The sequence below is a fragment of the Drosophila persimilis genome, unplaced genomic scaffold (genome assembly GCF_003286085.1).
Source record: "Drosophila persimilis strain 14011-0111.01,24,50 unplaced genomic scaffold, DperRS2 tig00000191-arrow-pilon, whole genome shotgun sequence".
In the NCBI taxonomy this organism is placed as follows: Eukaryota; Metazoa; Arthropoda; class Insecta; order Diptera; family Drosophilidae; genus Drosophila; species Drosophila persimilis.
Window position 1 is genome coordinate 11,648,484 of NW_020825298.1, and position 24,635 is coordinate 11,673,118.

Consider the following 24,635-nt stretch of genomic DNA (forward strand, 5'->3'; position numbering starts at 1 on the left):
AAGGGAAGGGGGAACCGAGGAACCGAGGAACCGAGGAACACAATGGCCGCCCAAAAATAGGCAAACAAAAGCATTCGGAGGGGTACGGATCCCTGAATGAAGCGACTCGGACTGGACCTCGATGAATGAATGAATGACTGTTTGAATGAATGGCTGGTCGAGTGAATGGGAAGCCTGACCTTTTGCAAAGGTTCGTAATCGGTCAACGAGACAATGGCGGAGGATACTCTGTTGGGGAGCGGCGGGGAATCGCTAATCAAGTCGGGAATATCTTTTCGTTCTGCCTCATTTGCAAAGGTACGACAAAGAGAGAGGGAGGGAGAGGAATGAACTTTTCAGGGCTTCAAATGCATTGCCATTGGAAGTTTTTGCCCACTCAATCGATGGCTTAGAATGCAACCAACTTTTCCATTCAACCAAACACTCTGCTAAACCCCTGCTTTTCCCCTTCGTTATTTCAGGAGCAACACGAGGCTGGAATTTTAATCAAGGACCGCAGAAATGCAGTCAAAGGCAAGTCAGGCGCGTGGCACAGATACAACGCGGCACTAATTGAGGCACAGGACTGCGACCGCGACCACGTCCAGAACAGGGACTAGGACCAGGACCAGGACCATGGCTTCATTTGTATGCAGGCCAGGAGCATCCACAGCAAAAGCAGCAGCAGCAGCAACAAGAGCAACGGAAATGCAGAGCAGCGGCTAAGCGGAAGCCCCAAGCCGCAGCAGCCGTGCCCCAAACACAGCCAACCAACGGAAAACAGACGGAAAATAGACAAAACACAAACAGGCACACCGACGAAACCAAAACGCACTAAAAACACCAGCACAAACTTGCAGGAAGGGGACTCGGATTTGGATTCGGATTCAGATTCGCATTCGTTTTCAGTATGATGAGCGCTGGGGGTACCTACATCTCCACCGCCAGCGTGGAGGTGCCACAGGCCCTGCAGGATGGCGAGAAGTTCATTCGTTGGGATGATGTGAGTACCTACAAAAATTATGAATTTGTATCGGGGGAAAACGATGTTGGGAACACGTTGAAGCATTGTTCCACGGCAGAGCCCATGAGGTGATTCATTTGAAGAGTAAAGGGGTTCCATGCGGTATTTACTGCCTTCCAGCAGATCTCTAGTTGGGATATGCATTAGCAATATGCAAGGCCACCAAAACTTGTTAAATCCAATACATTTGAGAACTAACTGAATGCTAACCATAAAAGCTATCGAAAAGATTGTTTCTGTGAGCAATCGGTTCTTGATTAAATGATCTGTAAGAATTATTTTGTTTAGAAACACAAAGAATCATCGTAAGCGAAGATTGCCAAGAATCGAGGTGGAGTCTCACTGGAAGAGAGTGAAAGTGAGAGACAGTTGATGGGTTGTTCTATTTAATATTCATTTACTGTTCACGAAGTACAAAAGTACTCCCCTCAAGAAGTCCTCCCCTAGAACGAGTAATCGTCCATATGATCAGTGATCCAACTCTCAAACGAATACACCGAAGTGTAAACCGAGGGATACCTTGTGAGCGAGCAGGGAACATAGCCCCAGGAGACCACGCCGACCTGGTAGACAGAGCCATCGGTAGAGCGGCTGATCAGAGGGCCGCCGCTGTCGCCGTTGCAGGCGCCGTCGGTGGTGCCGGCGTTGTAGGTGCAGACATTGGTGTCCACCACTTTGTGGTTCTCGGGCATGGCAGCGATGCAGGTTTCGTAGTCCAGGATGTCCACATCGAGCTTCTGGAGGATGTCCGGAAGGCCCATGGATCCGTCCTTGCCCCAGCCGTAGAGGGTGCCGCGGTTGGAGCCCTCGAGCTTCTTGGGGGGCATGGCGATACTCGCCACGGGGGAGCTGCCGTCGCGGGAGACGGCATTCAGGTCGAAGGGCGTCTCTAGGAAGATCAGGGCGATGTCGAAAGGTCCCGCCTGGCCCGGGTAGCTCTCGTGGATTAGCTGGCGGCTGCTGGTGACCTCTCGCACTTGGGTGTCCTCGGGGTTGCTGCGGCTGTGGCCGGCGGCCACCGCCAGGTACGTGTCCTTCGTGAGGCAGTGGGCGGCGGTCAGCAGGACGTCCGGACGGATGATCGAAGCAGCGCAGAACGAGGTCCCGGCTGTGCTCTGCAGGGAGACGATGTAGGGAGCCTCCCCACGCTCCGCCTCATGGCCGTTGATGATGCGACCCTCGGGGAATCCTGGCTGGGCGATCGTGTGGCCCGAAACGACGGCCACTGCGAGGGCGAGGAACACCACAAATTGTCTCATGTCTCGGCTGCTGGCTTGGGTTTGTTCCACCAGTGGGTCCGGCACTGATTTGTATAGGGGGATCTAATCTATTTTCCCTTATCGTTGGCTGCAGACACGAGCACACGTAGATTTACGATCCTTTGGGGCACTGATAGACCACCGCGTTATCCTGTGGCCTGACATATCTCTCTCAGGTGGGGGGCTTCACAGATTGTGGCTCTATCCCACTATCCACATCTCCGGATCTCGAGTGTATGCTCCACTTTGGAGTGTCGAATTTCATATAATTTGAGTGTCGAATGTTCACACTTAAGATTGAAGCAATTATCTATAGCCCTTGGCTTAATAAATCAAAGAGTTATATTCTCTAGATTGTTTCATTAGGAATCTCTTCAAACAGAGATAAGATACGTTTTGGCGCTAATGAACTTATGATTTCATCGGCGAAACGAAGAGTAGATTTCTGCACCATCCGTAAATGGGGAAGACCTTCGCAACGAGTTCTAAAGAGTACAAGTCAAGAATCTGCACACCATAATGATAATCAATGCATTTGTACATCTGCAGGTATTCATGGATCCCAAAGACTATCCAGAGAAAGATAATACAGATGATAATTCTCATAAATCCATGCAAAATACCTCTTTTCATATTTGGAATATTACTTTCCATCTATCCCAATCATTTGAATCTTTATGGCATGAATAATCTGCAATATAACGAGCTCCTATTTCATATGAACACATATAAGGCATCAATCTACATATCGAACAAATCTACAATCTACAAATCGGTTAATGTTTATAGACTAAATTTAGGGTGCCTCGACAGCAAGATACCCAGGTAATCGCCCTTTATGATCCCCTATCTGGAGTACACCTGTACCCTATGATTACTGGGAACCTAATATGAACTTTCCCATAAAATAGGTACATTTTAAGGGCAGAGCTTTTCGGCGAGAGCTTTCCCATTCAGCATTTCCTCTATTATCGCTTCGATAAGGAATAAACTGGAATTGGAACTATGACTCTGATTGGCTCGGCAATCGAGAACCCCGAGACTATCAATGGCACACGCCTCCCAGAAAAGCAGAGGCCTTTTCAGACTTATAGATTGCTTATTATAGTAGTGCCATAAATCCAAAGACAATCTGCGGACTCTAGATCCGCGGATTAGCTGTAGACCGTGGAATGCCCAATCATAGCCATAAATTGCGAGAACCCATGACAAAGCGTAGACTTTAGACGAATGCATATATTTCACAATTCATCCATGGATCTTTAATCATCTTGTCAAGAGATTCCTGGAAACGAATCCATTGGAAGATGATCTGCAAGAGTGGGCTATCCCTTAGAACAGAGCGTAGTAGGCGGTCTGCTTGGCCTGGATCCAGTCGATGTAGGCGGAGACGCGGGTGTAGACCGACGGCAGCTGGGCCAGTCCGCAGGGAATGTAGCCCCAGGAGACGATGCCGACCAGCTCGGAGGGGGCGTTCTCGTGCTCAACGACCAGGGGGCCGCCGGAGTCGCCGTTGCAGGCGGACACGCTCTGCTGCAGCGAAGAGGAGCAGATGTTCGAGGGCTCCAGAGGAGCGTTCTCGGGCAGGGCCTCGACGCAGTCGGGGTAGTTGACGAGCTCGGTGGTGACGGTCTGCAGGCTCTTGGCGGCGGTCAGGACGTAGGACTTGGGCTGTCCCCAGCCGTACAGGTGCGACTCTCCGGCGTGGACCTCCTCGCGGATGGGCAGAAGGGCGGGCTGCACCCACTCGTTGAACTCAAAGGGCTCGCTCACGTGCAGGATGGCAATGTCGAAGGGACCCACGCCGCCGGTGTAGGACTCGTGGACGCGGCCGAAGTCGATCTGGCGCTGCTGAGTGAGCTCATCGACCTCGGCGCGGGTGTGCAGACCGGCGATGGCGCTCATGCCCTCGGGATTGGAGATGCAGTGGGCGGCAGTGAGGATCCATTCCTTGTTGATGATGGTGCCGCCACAGATGTGCGAGTGCTTCTCGACTTTGGTTGCCAGCGACACGATGTACGGGGCAGAGTGCGGGTCAGCCTCGGTGCCGTTGATCACGAAGCCAGTGGCGAAGCTGGGGATCAGATGGGCGAACTTGTCGGTCAGTTTGCCGGCCTGGGCGGTGGCCACCAAGGCCACGAGAAGCGTCAGAGCAATCACCTTCATTCTGTTCGATTCTGAAGAGCGGGAATAATGTCTGCCAGTGCTGGCGCTGCCTCTTTTATAGTCGGAAGGCGCGGCGAGATTAGCGAATAGATTTATGAATGGTATCTGGAATAGACTTCGATTAGACTCCGATTACACGAGGCTATTCTTACGAATCGATTGGGATCTACGCTCCGATAAGGTTACGCTGTAGATTTTGCCCTTGAAAGCTGTGCGTAAACCCAAAGCCAGGGCCAGAGAGGGAAGGGCTTCTCCCCCTCGACTTTCTGCTGCAGGAAGGCTTCGGCTGGGACACACGTGGAGCAAGGCTTCATTAGAGCACCTGTGGAGGTGAAAGGCAACGCGCGTTGGAGCCCCCTTTAGGGGTGAAAGGCTTCCCGCGTTGGAGTCCCCTTCAGAGGTGAAAGGCTTCCTGTGTTGGAGTCCCCTTTGGAGGTGCGTAATGTGGGTACTGGGGTGTTGACAGCCGGACAAGGTCGCCAGGGGTCTGGCCCTGGCTCTCTGGCATGAAAGGATGCTAAAAATACGCCGGAACACTGGCCCCTGCCGCATGGACCACTGGTCAGAGTCCGGTCCTGAATGGCGGAGGACTAAGCCAATTAAAAGCAAATTTCACGGCATACAAAGTTCTCCCTCGCCCGTCGCTCCCTCCGTCCCTCCGTTCCTCCGCCCTCCCCCCTCAACCGGACATCCAACCGCAGCTTTGCGTAAAAACATTTTTAAACAACAACAAGAAAAGCAGAGAGGGAAAGAGAAACAGGAAAACGCGCCAGGGAGGGGCGGGCCATGGCCATGTGGCCTTAATGGCACTTTGAGGGCCAGTTGGCAGCCGGCAATTATGGATGCATCGCCACATTGGAGATGCTGCACGGACTGGCCGGTACTGGCCGTGGCTGCACGTGGGGGATACACATCCAAGGCAAAAAGGTAATTGCATGGACAAAACTCCCCGGAAAAGCCATCTTCCATTTAAGAGCATTTGCGGCGGCATTAAGAACAATATCCGATGCGTTTCAATTTGAACTAAAAGTGTTGGAAAAACAAGTTTTATGCTAAATTTAGTGTCTATCGGTGTAATATTAAACCTGTACTTCAAAATCGGAATGGGTACATCCCAAAAATCATCTATTTTCTCTCGGTAAGGAAGAAACCCAATCAAAGTAGTCGTTTACCATAGGTACAAAAGTTAGATTTTTGGCGGAGAAAGATTGGGTAACATATTCTACTGCTATTAAATCCAAGTGCTACCTCTGTTAGGTCTTGGACATCCAATGATCGCACCATTTAGGGGAGGAAAATATACATACACAGCTAGTAAATCTTCTAGAATGAACCACTTAGAGGCGGTATTTGAGCATAGTCATGGTGAAATGTCGTCGATCTTCTCTCTCTTTTCTAAAAAAGTCTTAGCTATCGATACATCCTCAACTTTAAGAGAATCGTATTCCCAATCAAAACCCAACAAAATTCTATTAGAGACAGAAGGGAAATACTCCCAATAGGAAGAGTAAAACAGGCAGTATTTTTGGGTAATTTCACTCATTGGGGAATTTGTTCCGCTTCAGGGAATTTCTCTCCCACTCTGCAATCAGCTATTGGTAAAGCGACTGTAAAAGTCCCAGGGCTCTTGGAACTCTTCTTAGGAATATAGGAATGGGTATAGGATATTACTAGGTATTTCATAATATTTTAAACTGTTCTTAGAATGAATTCTAGAAAGCTAAAAAGATAGCTTATGCAAATATAATAGATTGGCCGATGGGATATCATAAACTGTCTAATAGAACCCATTCCTTTTGGTACTAGGGCTTCATGCGGAGATACTTCTCTCCTTATACAATTTATTTAAAAATATCGAATCAGAAACGAAATTGAAACCATACACACCGATTGTATATGAAAGAGAGAAGACCTTCCCCCAAAGACCCAATCCATTTCCAGAACTATTTCCCCAGAATACCTCCAATTCATATGGGAACTGCTCTCTCTCCCAAAGCTCCGAACCCGCGCAGTATAAAACCCTCGTCAGACGACCGCAAACCGTTTAGACCTATCGAGGTTCCCATCGTGGCCCTACCTATCAGTACTCTCGTACCCAAAATATACTTCGCTTCCGTGGAATGCTATCGCTGTTCGTTATACTGCCGCTGGTGGCGCTCGCCGGCGCCGCCTCCCTGCCGCACATCCATCACCTGATACCAAGGGAAACCGTGGAAGAGTCCCCAGTGGAGATCTCGCCACTGATCCTCGATGGCTACGACGTCCAGGGAGTGGACAATGTGCCCTATTTGGTGTCCCTGAGCCTCACGAAGGCCACCTACGCGCATCAGTGCGGAGGAGTGATCATCGCCAAGACCTGGATCGTGACGGCCGGACACTGCGTGGAGGGAGTGCGGGCCTTCAACGGGGATGTCCTCGGCACGCCCATCTATGCGGGCGTGAGCAACCGCTCCAATGTGACCGCCGCTCAGGTGCGCTACGTGGACTTTGCCTCCGTTCACCGTTCGTTCAATGGCAATGCCGGCAGCGACAACATTGCCCTGCTCCACGTCTCGGAGCCGTTTGTGTACACCGCCCGCGTCCAGCAGATCGCCCTGCCGGATGTCGATGAGGACTACTCCGGAAAACTGGTCACCGCCTACGGATGGGGACTCACGGACGTGGAGGGCGATGAGTTCTCCAAACAGCTTCAGTACGCCTTTGCCCCTCTCCTGGAGAACTCCGAGTGCGAGGTGCTGCTCCCGTCGGATGCCCCTCTGACGGATAAACAGGTGTGCTCCACCGTCAAGACCTGCTACGGGGATGGAGGCACTCCCCTGGTGTACTGGCCCATCGATGGACCCGCGGAACTGGTGGCCCTCGGCTCCTGGAGCTACATGCCCTGCGGCTATGCCAACCGCCCGACGGTGTACACCTCCGTGCCGTCGTACGTGGGATGGATCTATGGCACCATAGCCGCCTATTATCAGCTCAACTGAAGGGGGCCCTTCGAATAGATCTTTTTGCGTAATCATCACATCGCCACTCTTGTAGTGCATTAAAGCGAGTAAATGCTGTAGGCATACCCGTATCTAATCAGGGAACGAATACTGTATTTTTATTGCCCGATAAGTGGCGTATTGATTGTCCGAAATCTAGCAAATATTTACGATAACCGATCGCAGCGTGATCACCGATCAGCGATCCACGATCAACGATCCACGATCGGTGTATAGATACTGCAAACACCTGCTAATCAAGGCCAAGAGAGCAGCAATAGATACACGAGAAAGCAGCGAAAGACACACGAAGGATAAGGCTAGGGGTATCCAGCTGGTGCTCACTCGGCGCATCAATCTTCCTTAATTTCTGAGCTCTGAGGCGGCCCCCAACAGAGCGACAGACTTTGACGAGTGGCTGCCTTCAAATGACGGGTCTCCCACGTCCAAACCCCACTCTGCTGCTGCTGCTGCTGCTGCTGCTGGGGAGGCATCTCTGCTGAAACTACAACAGGAGCCAAAAGTTGGGCAAAACTTTCGCTCAGGTGCAGAGCCGGTGCTGATGGGATACATATTTTATGATATAATTTGCATGTAGTTTGCACAGCCAAGCAGCTGCTTAGACCCCGCATTTTGATAGTTTCAACATTTGCATACAGCTCTCACACTTAGGACTTGGGGCACATCCACATCCGCAGCAAGGAGCGGGACTGCCGCACAGACTTCCATCCCTTTCACGAGTGTCGTCAATCCCTAAGCATGATTGACAATAGAATGTGGAATGGCGTGTGACAATCGTCACAAGCAGATGTGGCTTCACATATCCGTAGATATATCTGTATCTGTATCTGTGTCTGTGGCACAGCTGCCTTGCCTTTTCCTTTCGCTCGGCGCTCTTCGGTCTGTGCCTGCGGCAGGGAGTGACATCCAACTGTTACACCAATTGAATTATGCATGCAATCGCTTTTATCCTAAACGCGCACACCCAACAGATACACAGATACACTCGGAGGATACACTCAAAGACTTCGCTTTTAGTATTTGAAAATCGTGTCAAGTGGCAAGTGGCAGTCGTCAGTTACAGGGTTCTACTTTCGCACAGCATTTATTGAATTTCCACAGAATTTTGCATATTGAAATCGAATTAACAAAAGTTTTCCACCCCCCCCTGGCCAGAGCTTTTCCGCTGCGAGCAGCCGAAACTCAATTAGTTTTCCCGTAATTAGACAAACAGGAAAAGGAGAACGGAGAACGGGAAAGCGGAAAACGGAAAACGGAAAAACAGAATGCAGGACAAAACTCAAATGGGGATTCCAATTAGCGCTGGAGATGGACCCCGAACCCTTTCTTGCTCCACGAAAATCCCCAGAAAATATGCGACTAATTGAAAATCCCTGCCTCTCTCCCACTCCCACTCTCACGTCTCTCTTTTCCTTGGGCCATTGAATCCGAGTGAATGTTTTCAGTTTCAATTATTCCATAGAGCGGGAAAGTGTTTTCCACTCTGGCACCTAGCGGGAGTGGGAGAGAGTTCATTAAACCCCAACACACAATCCCCGCCACAGGGAAAAGGGATAATGAACTCTGCGAATTAAATACGAGAGTTCTCGTTACAAGTATTTTCATTTGCTCATCAATTTTTGGCCATATTAACCGAAGCGTCCCCCCTAATCTTAATGGCGGCCCATCCTTGGGGAGGTGAGGTCAAGGCATGCCACAAGGCGGCTACTCCTCCGAGAGATACATTGTTGGCCCTGTCCTAGCTCTGCGCCGCTCTGTACTTGCGTGACCAGGCCACACTTTTGGCCCTTGCCCACTTTCCCACTTTGTTGCACAGACATCCATCCATCCTTTCATCCGTCGCGCTTTTGTTGCAGGTTATTCTATCTGACTTCTTATGTCTGAGTGAGTGTCTTGCCCCCGCCACTCACTGTCTGGATAAACATTCATTAAAGAGCCGCACCATTTAGCGCGTTGTTTCAGTCGCTTCCAAGAAAATAGAAAGTACAGAGCAGTTAGGGAAACAAAGGATGGATTCGGGGTGGGAATGCCAAGGAACACTTAAAGATCGATCGTTTATTTGGTAACAAATATATCCTATGGTTGAAACACCGATCTACGAGACAGATATCTTAATGTTACGACCCATAAACAGCATTCAACAAAGAAAATAGCAACTGGGAAGAACTTACACTCTTATTCTCTTCGCTACCTGGTCACTTGTCGCACTTTTAGTTCACTTTCTGACTCCTCCGCGTCATCCAAACCTCAAGGATAGATCTATCTATAAAGAAACTTTTCCGCTCTAGAAACATCTAAGCAAAAAGCGCTATACCCTTTTTTGTAGAGTATCCGAACAAGCGAAAAAGACATATTTCGTGCCTCGCAGATTGGGCCTTTGCTTATTTGCAAGAATATTTAAAAAATACGAGTAAAATATTTCACTTTTGGCTCGAGATATTCCATGGGTGGGATGCTGTTTGGGGCACATCTGTTTGGCATTGCCACCAGGGAGCTCGGGGGCAGGGGGCCAGAATTTTCTCATTCGCGTTCTTTTTCTTTGGTTTTTATGAATGAATGAATGCTTAAATATTTATGGCCGCCCCATGGCGGAGGCCCATTTAATTTGACTTAAATAATAAGCAGAAATAACAGATGACAGACGATAGACGATGGGATGGGATGCGATGCGATGCTGTTGCACTTGGGGACGGGACTGTCCGGCCGATTTGCGGGCTATTCGGATGAGAAATTGGCCAGAATAAATTCATTAGCCAGGCTGTGGGGTTGCCTGGCAGTTCAATGAACCCCATGGATTGGAAACTCATGCGTGTGCGTTTGTTTGTATCTTTATTTTGGACCCGAATCGGAATCGGGGGATGATATTTGTATCTTTCGAGTTTTTTCAATTATCTGCACATCTGCAATCAATAATCTTTTTGGATTTCCTCTTCCTCATTTCTCCTAGGACTCGGGCACTGGCCTACCGGTGACGATGCGCGTCGACGCCAAGGGCTTCTTCCTCTATTGGGTGGACCAGAACAACGAGCTGGACATCCTGGATATAGCCACCATTCGGGATGTGCGCACGGGACAGTATGCCAAGAAGCCAAAGGTGCGTATACGCGATGAGATGCTAAACAGAGAGAGAGAGAGAGAGAGCGCCTTTGCTGGGGGACTTCCTTCCTTCCTTTCTTCGTTCCTTCAGGCACAGCAGCAGCACTCTGTTGGGAGGGGTAGAGAATAAAGAAATATATTTGTCTGGTTTTCACACGCACAATAGAACGAGGAGGGAACATCAGCAGGAGAAGGAGCTGGAGGGCGTGATGGAGGGAGGAGTGTGTGTACATTGTATGCCCTGTTGCGATGGCGAAGGATGTTATAACTTTTTCATGATGTGTAGAGATGGGTAATCGACTATGTCGAGTCCGTGAACATACTCTCGCACTCCTACACGCAGGAGGTAGAACATGATGAGGTCTCTCCAGGGACATGCCACATGCCCTCTGATGGATACATCTAATCGTATATTCAATGCCAGCACCAGCACCAGCACCAGCCATATCAGAGGCTACCCAGAAGGACACCCACACCACACGAGCACTCGCTTTTAGCTCCCCGAAGTTTATTCCTGAATTTTAGAAATTCTCTCTATTTTCAAGCGCACAAATTCCAGCCCTTAAAATAGTTGCCTTCTCCTGTGAGCTTCATGGACAGTGAAACACCACATGAAATCACTTTTCTTTACCTTCTTGAATGTGGATTTCAAGCACTCAATTCTGGCTCTCATGGTCCTGCGAATATTTTCTGCATTTTATAAATTCTCTCTCTATTGTCAAACGAAAATATTTCACTACTTTACAGATATTTTCGTATGATTTACAAATATTTAAGTCCGAAAATTCTTACATACAACAAAAACTGAAGAGTTCGTACCCCATTTCGCAGAATTAAAGCGTAAATAGATGTACTTTGAAGGGATTTTAAAAGAAAAATGTAATTTCTTGGACGGAAATTTAAGGAATGTTTTCTTTTCTGATTGTGGGGCTCAAGACTTGTATTCTGTTTTATTATCTGTATCAGGTGAGGACCAAAATGTATCTACATATATGCAGGCTCCGTTAATAGCACATAATTAATTAAATTAACTAAATTTTCACATCTTTTGGAGGGATTTTAATTAAATGCAAATTAGCGTTGGAGTCCTAGCCATATAGAAGCACACGTGTCTCGACATCAAAATACCTGCTACTACCTTTCTGTATCTCTAGGAAAACATTTAAAAAATGTCACTGCTAAGCCACACTGGGAGAGAGTGACTCTGCTTTATAGTAACTTTTTTAAAAGGGGAATTTTAAAAGTTCTCTAAATCTTAATTCTATCCCGATTTTCAGACATAAATTTCTAGCATTTAAAATTAGTCCGCAAAACTAATTTTAGGCCATAAATGGCCATAAAAATTCAGTGAATAATCGTTTAAAGAGCATACAACCTTCGTCTTCGCCTCTGAATCTGGCATTCCCTCGTTAAGTCTTTGTATATTCTTCGGGTAATGTCTTTGCTTGTTTATAGACAAATTTTTTAAAGCATTAATTATTTTGTTGGCGGATTGGCGGCGGCATGGCTTTGGCGTTAAATGCAGCATCTGCATGATGCCCCAATCTCTGCGGCTTTAGAGGGCGATGATGGCGATGACGACGACGACGATGGCGCGTATATTTTTTGAAGATTACGAGCTAATAAAATGCCTGGGCCAGCAATTGAAAGCCAATTACTGGGTGAAAGGCGAACAGATTTCCTTAGAGCCAATCCCCAAGATGCAGACGCAGACGCAGAGGTAGGAAGGGAGGAGGGGAGGCGGTTATAGTGCAGGTAATCCTGCTCCAGTTGCTGAATCTTTTGCTTAGTTTTTGCGCAGCCATGTCACGTGCGTTTCCTTGGAATCGGGATTTCCATTTCCTTCAGCCGGAGCACGGATGTGTGTGTCCCGTGTGCTGTGTCCTGGGTCCTGGGTCCTGTGTGTGCTGCTGCAACAGTTTTTCCGTAGTCCCAGTTTCCCACAGAGTTTTTCCCCGTCTCCCACCTTTCTTTTTTTGCTCCGCACGATTTTTTCCGTTTTACACAATTTTCTTTTTCTCTGCTCTCCCTCTCCGTGTGTGTGTGTGTGTGTGTGTGTAACCAATACATTTATCATGGCAATGACAAGGCAACATGCTTCCATTTCCATTGGATTTCCCTGTATGTGTGTGTGGGTGGGTGTGTGGGAAAAGCGCTTTATGTAAGCAGAAGGAGAAGGTGGAGCAGATGCTCCTTGGACCAGAAAAAAGTCATTGGAAATCGTGTCTAAGGTCGCAATTCCATTATTGAATTAGGTTTTCCATAAATGTGGGGCAATTATTCGTTCGCTGATGGGCGGGGTAAATCCTTGAGGCACCTGGCTTTCCTTTACTTTCATTTCCTTGACTGCTTCCTTCTTGGAGAAGGTGAGGCATGCCGCCGCGCGCGCATTGTCCGCTGTGTATAAATCATGGCTGTCGCACAATCCCCGAGCCTAGGGCCACGCCCACTGCCCCTGATAATAGTTTGCAGTTTGTGGCGTTCTGGCGTTGTGGCGTTGTGGCTATGGTTGTAGTAAGCGACAGACCAGAACCAAGGCCACAGTCAAATGAGTTTTGTTTTTCGTGTTTGTGTTTGCTTCGAGCAAACGGAGGAGAAAACACCCAAAGGAAGCGGCAGGGAGAGAGATTGTTGCATTAATTAAATGCACAGAAGAGCGTGCCACGCGTGGGCGTTGGCCACGCCCAAAGCGCACACACACGAGCACACAGACTGGCACAAACGCTTAAAAAAACACAGACACCAGTGGACGCAAATATGTGATTAACTCGAAAAAGTTGCAATAAAAATGAGTGTTGCATCCACGAAGGGCTCCGAAAGAGTGCCCCAGAATATAAAGGGGAAAACAAGAGAGAGAGAGAGAGAGGATGAGTGCAAATGTGCATTAATTAAAAATGTAAAAGTCCAGTGAATCGAAATGGAATATGAGGTTTATTAAAAAGCGCTTCCTTCGCCCAGTGTGGCAAAAATGATTGAGGGAAATGGAAATGGGATTGGAAAGCGCTTTCGGAAGCACTAGAGAAGTGAATAATTATTGAGAGAGAAACGGACTGGTACTTCAACTTGCAGTGGAACAGTGGAAATGAAAGGAAAGGTAGTCACGGTGGTGGTGGTGTCCCCAGAGGGCCATGAAAGAGGAGAACCAGCATAGAACTTATTCACAGAAACCAGAAGAAAAGTTAAAAAGATCTCATCTTTATGGATATTCCATGGTTGTTACAAATAAACAGATGGCTGGATGATTACAAGAATGGAAGAAGGAAGAAGAGTATAAAATGATACAATCCATTGATATCTGCCTTGTCCTTTGCGGTCCATTGCAGAATAGGAACATATTGCATACGGGCTTATACAGATCTCCTACCTCCATATCCAGCTTATACAGATATTGAAACAGACAGGGGTCCCCAGAATGGCTCGAACGCACACAGATCTTGGGGGATATACAGAGAGGTCTCGGGGAATAGATCCTTTTCTTAACATCTCTGTGGCATCTCAAAGGCGGTGCACAGTTTCGTCTTCAGCTTCTCCAGAGACTTGTAGATTCGCGAAGATGACCCGCGATTCCGGCGATTGCACCGCAGAAGCTGCTTCTGCAGCTGTTGCAGGGCATCGATCGTAGACATGTGGTCCTGCAGATTGGGGTTGCGGCAGAAGCGATCGCAGCAGACAATCGGGTCGCACTTGTGCTGCGGGGCACGGTACTCGGCATCGCGGCACTCGAGATACTGGCGGTGGCGCATCTGCTGGAGGTATTCCCACTGCTGGCGCTTCTTCTCGCGAATTCGCATCTCGCGGATGAGGGGGGTGTCCTCCTCCTTTTGGCAGTAGTTGCACAGCTCGCAGGGGCAGTCCTTGTTGCCGTCCTTGCCATCGCCATCGCCTATCCTTGCCTTGTCTTTCTTGCCTTTGCCCTTGCCCTTGCCATCGCCCTTATTCTTATCCTTGCCATCGGTTCCATCGCCAGTCCCATCACCAGTGCCATCCCCATGACCGCGGCCGTCTTTGCCATCCGTTCCATCACCGACATGGCCACCTCCGTCCGTTCCATCGCCGTGAAGGTCTCTGCGTGAGCCGGTCGTCGATCGCATCCCCGGGGTACGGCGGCCTTTTCTCAGTCTCTCGGCTTCGTCGTCGCTGTCACTAAATTCACTTGTTTTGTACTTGTGGCCGGTGCCATGGCCATCTTTCAGCTTGCCATCACTGAGGTCGCCCTTCAAACCGTGTCCCGTTCCCTTGTCCTTGTCATGGTCCTTGTCCTTCCCGTCATGGCCTTTCCGATCAGAGTCTTTGTCTCCCTTGCCCTTTCCGTCCTTGCCGTCACCTCCCTTTCCACCTTTGCCATCGCCGTCTTTTCCATCTCCATCCTTGCCCCCCTTTCCGCCTTTTCCGCCTGGGCCGCCGTCTCCGCCTGGACCGTCTTTTCCACCTGGGCCGCCTTTTCCGCCTGGACCGTCTTTTCCACCTTGGCCGCCTTTTCCGTCTGGACCGTCTTTTCCACCTAGGCCGCCTTTTCCGCCCGGACCGTCTTTTCCACCTGGGCCACCTTTTCCGCCTGGGCCGCCCTTTCCTCCGTCACCGTCCCCGCCACCTTTTCCATCTCCGTCTCCACCCTTCCCGTCACCGTACTTTCCGTCGCCTCGACCTCCCCTCTTCCCATCCCCTCGTCTGCTCTTCCTTTCGCCACCCTCTCCATCTCCATGTCCATCTCCATAACCATCACCATCCTTGCCATCACCATCCTTGCCATCGCCATCCTTGCCTTTGCCATCCTTGCCATCGCCACTTTTACCGCCTCGGCCATCTCCATCAGACTTACCCCCGGCTCCGCCGTCGGCTCCGTCGGGCACCATTTCGCCGCATCCTTGGGTCGGGGGATCACCCGGAGCCTTGCAGCACTTCTCGAACCCTTGGCACATCTCGTTCTGCTCGGGATTCTGCTCAAAGCAGCAGAGCAACCGCCCGTACAGCTCGTCGTAGTCCTTGGGCTCCTCCTCGACCGATGGCTGCGCCGCCTCTTGCTCCCGCTTGAAGGCCTCGTCGATCGCGCGTGGGTCCTCCTTGTACTTCTTCCACTCGTAGTCCGTGCACTTGTTCTGCGGCCGATCGCAGGATAAATGACACACCCGATGACGCAGGCGGTGCTTCTGCTTCTTCGGGGTCCGCTTCATCCCCAAGGCGCTGGACAAGGGAATCGGGGGCCCGCGTTCGTCTTCGAAAGGCGGGCTCTGGGGATCCCGGGGCGGACAATGCAGCCATGTGAAGGCGTAACTGGGCGACAGCTTCCGCCTGACGGTGGGCATCCTCTCCAGATGCGAGCGGAGGCACTCTCGATTCAGCACATAGGAGCCACTCGGCGGCTCCATCGGTTTCTTTTCGGGCGCGGGCTGTGGCATCGGGGGCTTTGGTTTCACGCCGCTGGCAGCCAGAAGGCTCTTGGTCAGGGCCTGGTTGAAGAGCAGCGCCTCGGGATGCCGCATTTCAGCGCCGATGCCGTACCAGCCGAGGCTTTCCTTGTTGGGACTGCGTGTCCAAGCTTCCAACACATCGTCCCTCTCCGTGTCGATGAGCGGCCCACAACCAGCGGCCTCCATGCTGTCCGACATCCACTCCAGGGTTTTCTGCTGGGTGCACCTCGAAATAGGTGGACGGATGTTGGGATATGTCTCCGCGGGCTGGTAGTTTGTGGTCTTGCAGTTTTTGTTTCGCATCCAGTCGTAGATTGTGACATCCTCCAGGCGCTGGCATCCGGCATACAACGGTGGCTGCCCCGCCGACTTTGGGCCGTTCTTATCCTTTGACATTTTTCCTTAGTGTGGAATATCCTTCTTAAAACCGATTCGGGTCCAAATAAACAAACGTTTTTTAATAAATTTATGAACTAGAACATTAAAACCAAATAAAAATTACACTAGCCTTAAAAATTTAGGTGTTGTTGGCTCTGAACATGATTTTGTACTGAGGTTTTGCATCTCCCCCAAAGGGGAAATGTCATCGAAAGTAAAGTAAAGGCGCACTCTGTTCGGAGAAAGCGCATTTCCATTTCTACTTCCGATCGTTTCCATGCCACCTATGAAGTAAATGATATCCGCGAACAGAGGCTGCTGTTGTCACACTTCCTTTTTTCTTTCTTTTAATAATTTTGTTGCAAATTTGTGTCTTGTTGTTCTTCTTCTTCTGTAACAACTATCGATTATAACAATTTTATTATTATATAACGATTCAAATAATAATTTTCGAACACTACAAGAAGCTCATACAAACCCAACAAATTGGTATATCTGAATGGAGGAATCGAACAATTCCACTTTCGAAACTGCCAAGAAGCGGCAATGGATTCCTCCTTCAGAGGCCACCAAATGACAGTGCATGAAATCAATATTTCATTTCAGCAGAATAGATACTAGGATTTTCTGTTGAGTATTAGGTCTAGGCTGAATTTTCTTTGCAATTAGTTATCTTTTTGCAAATGAGCAACGACGAAATCGAAAAACACGTTTGCAGATACACTCAGTTCAGCCTATCGAATGCTAGCAATCGATAATAGGCCATGCAACCCTACATAACAAGAGAACAAATCGCTTTTTTATATACATACATATATGTATGTATATGGAAACTATTTTTTTTTTAATGCTCGAATTGTTTTCCAAATACAGATTCTTATTCCGAAAATTATATATTTTGAAGGACGATTCTCTAGAGACAGTCACACATCTGCTTGCAAAGGCGAGTTCTCAGGTCCTCCAGGTCGAACAGCAGCTGGTTGCCAACGATCTTGTGATTCTTGCCAAGCATCTGCTGCAGGTCCTGCATGGCCTTTAAGCACTCACAGTAATCCCCGAGCTTTGGGTTGCTGCAGAAGGTGTTGTCGCATTCGATGGGATCGCAACGGTGCTGTGGGGCCCGGTACTCGGGCTCGCGACACTCCAAGTACTGCCGGTGGCACATCTGCTTGTAGTATTCGCGCTGCTGGCGCAACTTATCCTGGCGCTTCATCTCGCGGATCATCGGCGAGTCGGGTTCGTTGTGGCGCCGCAAGAATTCGCAAATGGGGCAGGGACACGATGGAATATTTGCCTTTTCCGGCTTGACCTCCTCCTTCGAGGGACCACCCTTGGGGCCTTTACCTTTAGCAGTTTTCCCATCACCACCAGGCGGTCCTTGATCCTTGATCCCTTGCTTGGGGATCTCTGGGCCCTGTGTGGGTTGTGAAATTGGCCCGATGGGTGGTGCTCCGGGTGGTTGTGTCAAGCTATCCCCAGGATCTTTTTTCACGCTACACAATGGATCGTTTGGATCACACGCTGGTTCAGACGGCCGACTTGTCTTTGATCCCTTTCGTTTATTGATCGATTGCTTGGGTGTATCTTGGCTGTAAGTGTCACAGAATGGATCGTCTGGGTCACACTCGGGCTGGCACAATGGATCGTTTGGGTCGCACTCTGGTTTAGAGGGCTTCGGTCGCTTGGATTTACCTTTATCTTTTTCCCCTGCTTTATCCGGCGCATCCGGATCATCAGGTTGCTTTGTCTTCAATTTGCTCTCCGATGGCTTGTGCTTCAGCTTGCCTTTTTCCCCCTCATTTTTCTCGTCCTCGTGAAGAGATCCTGGCTTCTCTCCCGCCTGCCCTTTATCGTCGGGCGCTTCTTCCCCAACGGCCGGCCTGTCCCATGGTTTGCCGCCTCCTCCTGGCTTTCCTCCGGGCTTGTCCAAACCTCCTGGCTTCCCTCCGGGCTTGTCACCACCTCCTGGCTTTCCTCCGGGCTTGTCACCACCTCCTGGCTTTCCGCCGGGTTTGTCTCCATCTCCTGGCTTCCCTCCGGGCTTGTCACCACCTCCTGGCTTTCCACCGGGCTTGTCTCCAACTCCTGGCTTTCCGCCGGGTTTGTCTCCATCTCCTGGCTTTCCACCGGGCTTGTCTCCAACTCCTGGCTTTCCGCCGGGCTTGTCACCATCTCCTGGCTTTCCTCCGGGCTTGTCACCACCTCCTGGCTTTCCTCCGAGCTTGTCACCGTCTCCTGGCTTTCCTCCGGACTTGTCGCCATCTCCTGGCATTCCTCCAGGCTTGTCACCGTCTCCTGGCTTTCCTCCAGGCTTGTCACCGTCTCCTGGCTTTCCTCCGGGCTTGTCACCACCTCCTGGCTTTCCTCCGGGCTTGTCGCCATCTCCTGGCTTTCCTCCGGGCTTGTCATCATCTCCTGGCTTTCCTCCGGGCTTGTCTCCAACTCCTGGCTTTCCTCCGGGCTTGTTGCCATCTCCTGGCTTTCCTCCGGGCTTGTCACCTCCTCCTGGCTTTCCTCCGGGCTTGTCACCATATCCTGGCTTTCCACCGGTCTTGTCACCGTCTCCTGGCTTTCCTCCGTACTTGTCACCGTCTCCTGGCTTTCCTCCGTACTTGTCACCATCTCCTGGCTTCCCTCCGTACTTGTCACCATCTCCTGGCTTTCCGCCGAGCTTGTCACCCTCTCCTGGCTTTCCTCCGGTCCTGTCACCATATCCTGGCATTCCTCCGGGCCTGTCACCATATCCTGGCATTCCTCCGGGCCTATCCACATCTCCTGGCCTTCCTCCGGGCTTGTCTACATCTCCTGGCTTTCCTCCGGACTGGTCACCAACTCCTGGCTTTCCTCCGGGCCTATCACCATAACCGGGTTTTCCTCCATCTTCCGGTTTTTCGCCATCTCCGAAATGCTTCTCATCATATCCCGGCTTGCTTCCCCCTCCGGGTTTGTCTCCTGGCCTGAATTTGTCTCCGGGATGTATGCCTCCGCCGTCGCCATATCCTAGATCCATATCTGGGACACCAGGAGCATCGCCCTCGAGTCCCCTCGGGTTACAGCACTGCGCGTAGGCCTTGCACATGGGACACTCCACCTTAAGAGCTTCGAAGCATTTGACCAGGCGTAAGTACAGCTCCTCGTAGTTCCGCGGTTCGGGCACCTGGGTCTGCTCCTGTGCCACCTTCTGCTCCCGCTTGAGGTCTTCGTCGCAGGGTCGCGGATCCTGCTTGTACTTCTTCCACTCGTAGTCCGTGCACTTGTTCTTCGGCTCATCGCACCGCCAGCCGCAGTACGGATAAGGGCGCCGATGGCCGTACGTCTTCTTCAGCGGAGCATGCTCCATTTTCAGTTCGGGCTGCTGCTGCTGCTGTTTCTCTTTGGTGACGCCAAAGGGATCCACGGGATCGGACTTGTTGCAGTACACCGTCGTCAAGGCCTGACTGGGCGACAGGTTTTTCTTGACAGTCGGCATCTTCTGGATGGCCGCTTTGATGGCCTCGCGATTGAGGACGTATGGCTTATAGGCCGATTCCGCAACCTTCTTCCCGCCGATGGTTGGTAGAGTCCTCGGTCCCTGAAGTTGTAATTGCTTTCTACGCTGCTTGAGACCGTTGGCCCTCTGGAGGCTCTGCGTGATCTGCCGATTGAATATCACTGCCTCCGGCTTCGGCACCTGCGACCCCACGCCGTAGTACCCCAAGGTGTTCTTGTGGGGGCTCTGCTGCCACATCTGCAAAATGTCATCGTTGGACATGCCGTAGGGTCGCCCACATCCATCCGACTCGATCGAGTCCGCCAGCCAGTTGATGGTCTGCTCCCGGCTGCACCTCGACACGGGCGTGCGGATGCTCGGGTACGTCTCACCCGGACGGAAGCTTGCAGTCTTACAGTTCTGTTGCCGCATCACCTCGTAGGGCCTGGGGGGAGTCCACGAGCCCTCATCTCCGAATCCCTGGCCACCTCTGCTCCTTCGTTCCTGTGCTAGTCGTTTCCACCGCTCTTCGGCCGTGCTCATCTCGATCCTTTAAACCAAATATTCAAATACGTACAATTTTTATGCGCTCGATATCGCATCGAGCTGTATTTTTGTTCCTTTTTTCTGTGAGTTTCAGCACCTTCTGACAACTGGGGAAAACGAAACTGAGTTTTGCGATGAAAAATTTCGAAGCAGCCGATTGTGTGTATCTATAGTTTTTGAATATTGTGACGCAGTTCTTGGGTTTTAATAACAATATTTTATTCCACTACGTGTGCGTTCTTCTGAACACACAATCGCACTTAAACATCGATAAGATTGGGTATCGCACTGAAGTATCGATTATGGGAATATCGATTACAGTTACACGGCCAGAAGCAGTGAAAATCCCTCATCCATCAGGTGCTGAAGACCTCCGACAACCGCGAACGTCTTGAGGTGCAGCTGTGCCGCTTCCAGGACGAGGTCTCGCCCGCCCAGCATGCAGTGCCCCTCGAAGAGCTCATCAACAACAAGCGGCTGGAGAGGATGACGCGTGCCAGCTCTGCACCGGCCACAGGAAGTCTTACGCCACGGGAGGAGGAGTACACGAGAAAGCGATCCGAGCGACTCGGTCGCCTGGAAGAGGAGTCGCGGCAGCTGATGTCGCGCATCAGGCGTACCACGGATCGGGGCACTACCTAAAGTCGCGCCCCAGTCGCGATGCCAGTTTCGAGAGCAACACCGAGGAGGAGGCCGCTCCGCTTGCATCCAAAATGGAGGAGGCATCCCCTCTCACTGTCGACGAGGAGGCCTACACATCCCGTCGGGCCGCCCGCCTGCAGCGGCTGGAGCAGGAGAGCCAGCAGCTGCTCGCACAGCTCTCGAAGAACTCGGAGCGAAGCGAGGGTCTGGCCAACAAGCTGGACACACTCCACGAGCGACAGCAGCAACAGCAGCAACAGCCGCCCACGGCTGCAGCCATCTCGCAGACCGTGGAACAACGACTGGAGGACATCGAACGGGTGTCTGCGAATCGCGCCGAGCGTCTGCGTTTGATGGAGGCGCAGGGCAACGAACTGATTGCACGCCTGAGCAACACCTCAGAGCGGGGCACGGCCATGATCAATCGCATGGCAGAGCGGGAAGCCAGCAGACGGCAAGAGGCTCAGCTGGTGGAGCAGACCGTGCCAACAGAGGAGGCCACCAGCTCCGTCAAGAACATAGCCAGCACGCAGGTCGTGGCCGAACAGGAGACAGACTGTCAGTGCCTGTCAGCACAACCGCCACTCATCAGGCCATTCAGCAGCAGTCCACAGGAGCCATTCTCAACAAGCCGGCGAGGGGAACGCCTTAAGCTCATCTGCCAGGACGATGCTGCCATCTTCCATCTACAAATATCCACTCATTTAATGTTAATTATAACGAATTTCCGAATGTTTATTGTCGATTGCGATGTGATATGTGATGGCGATTTCTATTATAAGCGACGAAGTGAGCGGCGAAGACGTGGGTCCCGGGTTTCAGCCACCCGCCGACGTTTAGCGTCCTGCGGTGAAGATCTCCCCCTCTTATTCTTTGCGTAGGAGCACCGTGCGTAGATTTTACCCCGCTTCTTTGTACGGTAATGCTCCAACAGCTCCTTGGGGAAGAGCTGCAGGATCTCGTTCTCTAGCTTGTAGCTGTGATGTAGCGACAAGTGCAGCTGATGGTCCTCAAAGTAGCTGCAGATCAGCTGGATGAGAAGCTGCCGCTGCTCTGCACTCAGCTCCTCCTGCTGACCCACGAGCTCGAGTAGCGTCTGGCTTTTTATGTACTCGGCCTGTAGAATGCCTAGCACTGTAACCCCCAGATCCTCTCCAGGCACGTACTCGCCGCCGTCCTCTACATTCGAGTTGGTGACTGGCGACGTAGACAAAATCTGGACGGGCTCCAAGATAGGTTGCATGGCGTCTGGTACTGTCTCTCTGGGCGAGTGTCTCTCGGTGAGAGAAATATCGGACTTGCCACAGTCACTGGCGCAGTCCGTCTGGAGTTGGATTGTCGCGCACCGACAACCATGGCAGTGCGGGCGACTCCAATGAACTCCTTGGAGGGGCACGTTTAGGCTGCGCCGCCAGAGCTCCAGGTGATGCTCGAAGCGTATGCGTGTGCCCATCCGAAAATTGCTCATCAGCTCGTCCAGGTGGTGCCGCTTCATCATCTGCAGTTCTTCTACGTTGATGGTTTCTTCTTCCAAACGTGGGATAAGGTCGGTCAGATCCCATGACTGGAGCAGCTCGCGCAGCTCCTCGCCTTCTTGGTATTTGTTCATTTTCAGGGGAAAAACTCAAAAAAAACGAAAAGATTAGAAAAAAGAAAAAGAATTGCTGCTGCTAACCGAACTGACTACTTCGACTTTGATTCTGAAATGGGAAATACAAACGTGCAGTGACAGCCGTCAGCTGTCTCCCTCTTACATGGGCATGACTTGCAAATAATCTACACTTTCATTCTGCCTGCCAGTTAGTTAACAGATTCGAATGTCATTTTGTACATTAATCGGATATTTATCGACTTAAGCTCTAATTATCTTAGCGATGTCTGTTAAATGACGCTTGATTGGCCAATTCGCCCAGTGCGGGTAGTAATAGCTCCTCCATTGATCCCTGGATCTGTATCTCTGAACATAAAGCGGCTGCTTATCCGCTGAATTTCCCCGAGAGAGAGATGTATCCTCATTTTATTAGCACCTTCAAAATCAATAACTCTATTCGCCGATGGAGGGACTCGGGAGGCTGTCTAAAATTATCACAGACATGGCCTTCCCCTTCCCCTTCCCCTTGAAACACTCCCAGCTACATTGGCCGCTCTCCTCCTGCTCTTGTTTGGGTTATATAATGAGCGTTCTTAAAATTCAAATTTCGAGCAGAGCCAAAAGGATTATCAGGGCCAGGAGCCGCGACAGGAACAGCGACAGGAGCAGGGAAAGGGGAGAGCGAGAGCGAGAGCGCTGCGCGTGAATGTCGAGGGCGAAGCGTGAGAAGCAATTAAGATAATCACCGTAGAGTCATTTCCGCTTTACGCTTTTCACGGCACGGGAGCTCGTGCCAGGAGCAGCCCGAGCCCGTGCCAACGCGTCCCTCCGTCCCGCTGTCCGTGGCCGCCATTTACATTATTCACAACGACAAATTTGCCGGAATTAGTTTTTAGTTAAAAGCAAATCATGACGCGCCCAGATAAACGTTGCCAGGACCCGTTGCCCCCGGAACTCGTTTCGTACAGGTGTGCTGCCTGGCATCCTGGCATCCTGCTCCTCGTTTATCAGCACTAAACAGAATGGCGCATTAATGGCCCCCCAAATGCCCGTTGAGTGAAGAGAAAGGAAGCCTTTCAATTAGTCGACTCGGTTGCTCCTCCATCCTCAGGCTTCCCTACATCTGGCGGATCTGGCAGTCGGAGGCGTAAGCTGAGATGCAAAGCAAATGGGAGAGGCGGATGGGGGATGCCGCTGACCAGCAAAGCTCATTATTGGCTCGATTTGCATGGGTAGAAGCATCGATGGGGCATAGGGACCCCGGGATTCGGAATGTAAGGCGCTTTAAGGTTCCATGAGTGTGTCCTCAGATACGGGAATTGTGGGCGTTTCTGTGTCCCAGATGCAGATACGTGATTTATGTGTGATTTTCTGTACGCAGATACGAGAATTTATGTGCCTCAAATGTACTATTTGCCACAGATTCTACCGATAAATATGCCCCTGCAGTCGGACTGTGACTTTTGCCATACTAAGTAAACGTCCTGCAGATGGGGCTGGCTCTCTCTCTCTGTTTCTCTGTCCTTTTTTGGTCGCAGTTTGTCAAATGTCCAGCAGCGGAAGCGTTGCAGGAAGCACAGAGCAAACAGACGCACCAAATGGCTCCAGATATTGCTGGATGTCAAGACATGGCGCTGTATGCCGCAAAGTTAATGCCGAATTCATGCTATGGCTTCCGCCTCGAGTTGCAGGACTATGTGCCAAGCGTTCGAAAGGACATTGATAATCCCCGACCAGTCGCGACTGTTGGATATACAGGGGATTACTGGCTGTTGCCGTTTGCGGAGCTAAATTTGCATTTAACCCAGTTTTGCGAATGGTTCGAATGGGGCCACCATTTAAAGAAGAGGGTGCTGCCACCACGACTCGTAAATCCATTTGTGCCGTTTAATTGAAATATGGCACACGCTGGTCAGAAGCTCCCCCAACTGCTCCGACTGCTCCGACTGTTCCGACTATTTGCTTAGTTTACGAGTCGTTCAAATGAATTTTGTTGCACTCGTAGGATTAGCGCACAAGGATATGACTTCCATTTACGACTACGACTATGACTACGACTCCCATAAAACTTCATTTGG

The 24,635-nt window shown here is 50.7% G+C and overlaps 4 protein-coding genes across 4 annotated transcripts in view; 2 read left to right on the forward strand and 2 right to left on the reverse strand.

Moving 5' to 3' along the window:
- LOC6589568 (1-phosphatidylinositol 4,5-bisphosphate phosphodiesterase classes I and II) overlaps positions 1-24,635 on the forward strand; it is a 56,746-nt gene that overhangs the window by 19,023 nt on the left and 13,088 nt on the right. The window contains exons 2-3 of the mRNA XM_026988456.1: positions 462-982; positions 10,375-10,521. Coding sequence (XP_026844257.1) covers positions 890-982; positions 10,375-10,521 — 240 coding nt within the window. The 5' untranslated portion in view covers positions 462-889. The remainder of the gene's footprint in view (positions 1-461; positions 983-10,374; positions 10,522-24,635) is intronic.
- LOC6589821 (lectizyme) lies at positions 3,479-4,444 on the reverse strand. Its single transcript, XM_002014568.2, has one exon. The coding sequence runs from the start codon at positions 4,426-4,428 to the stop codon at positions 3,595-3,597; it is 834 nt and encodes a 277-aa protein (XP_002014604.1). The 5' UTR covers positions 4,429-4,444; the 3' UTR covers positions 3,479-3,594.
- Positions 6,501-7,511, forward strand: LOC113565682 (trypsin-2). Its single transcript, XM_026988455.1, has one exon. It carries the CDS (start codon positions 6,549-6,551, stop codon positions 7,404-7,406), a length of 858 nt encoding a protein of 285 aa, XP_026844256.1. The 5' UTR covers positions 6,501-6,548; the 3' UTR covers positions 7,407-7,511.
- LOC6589820 lies at positions 13,703-16,402 on the reverse strand. Its single transcript, XM_026988454.1, has one exon. The coding sequence runs from the start codon at positions 16,325-16,327 to the stop codon at positions 14,000-14,002; it is 2,328 nt and encodes a 775-aa protein (XP_026844255.1). The 5' UTR covers positions 16,328-16,402; the 3' UTR covers positions 13,703-13,999.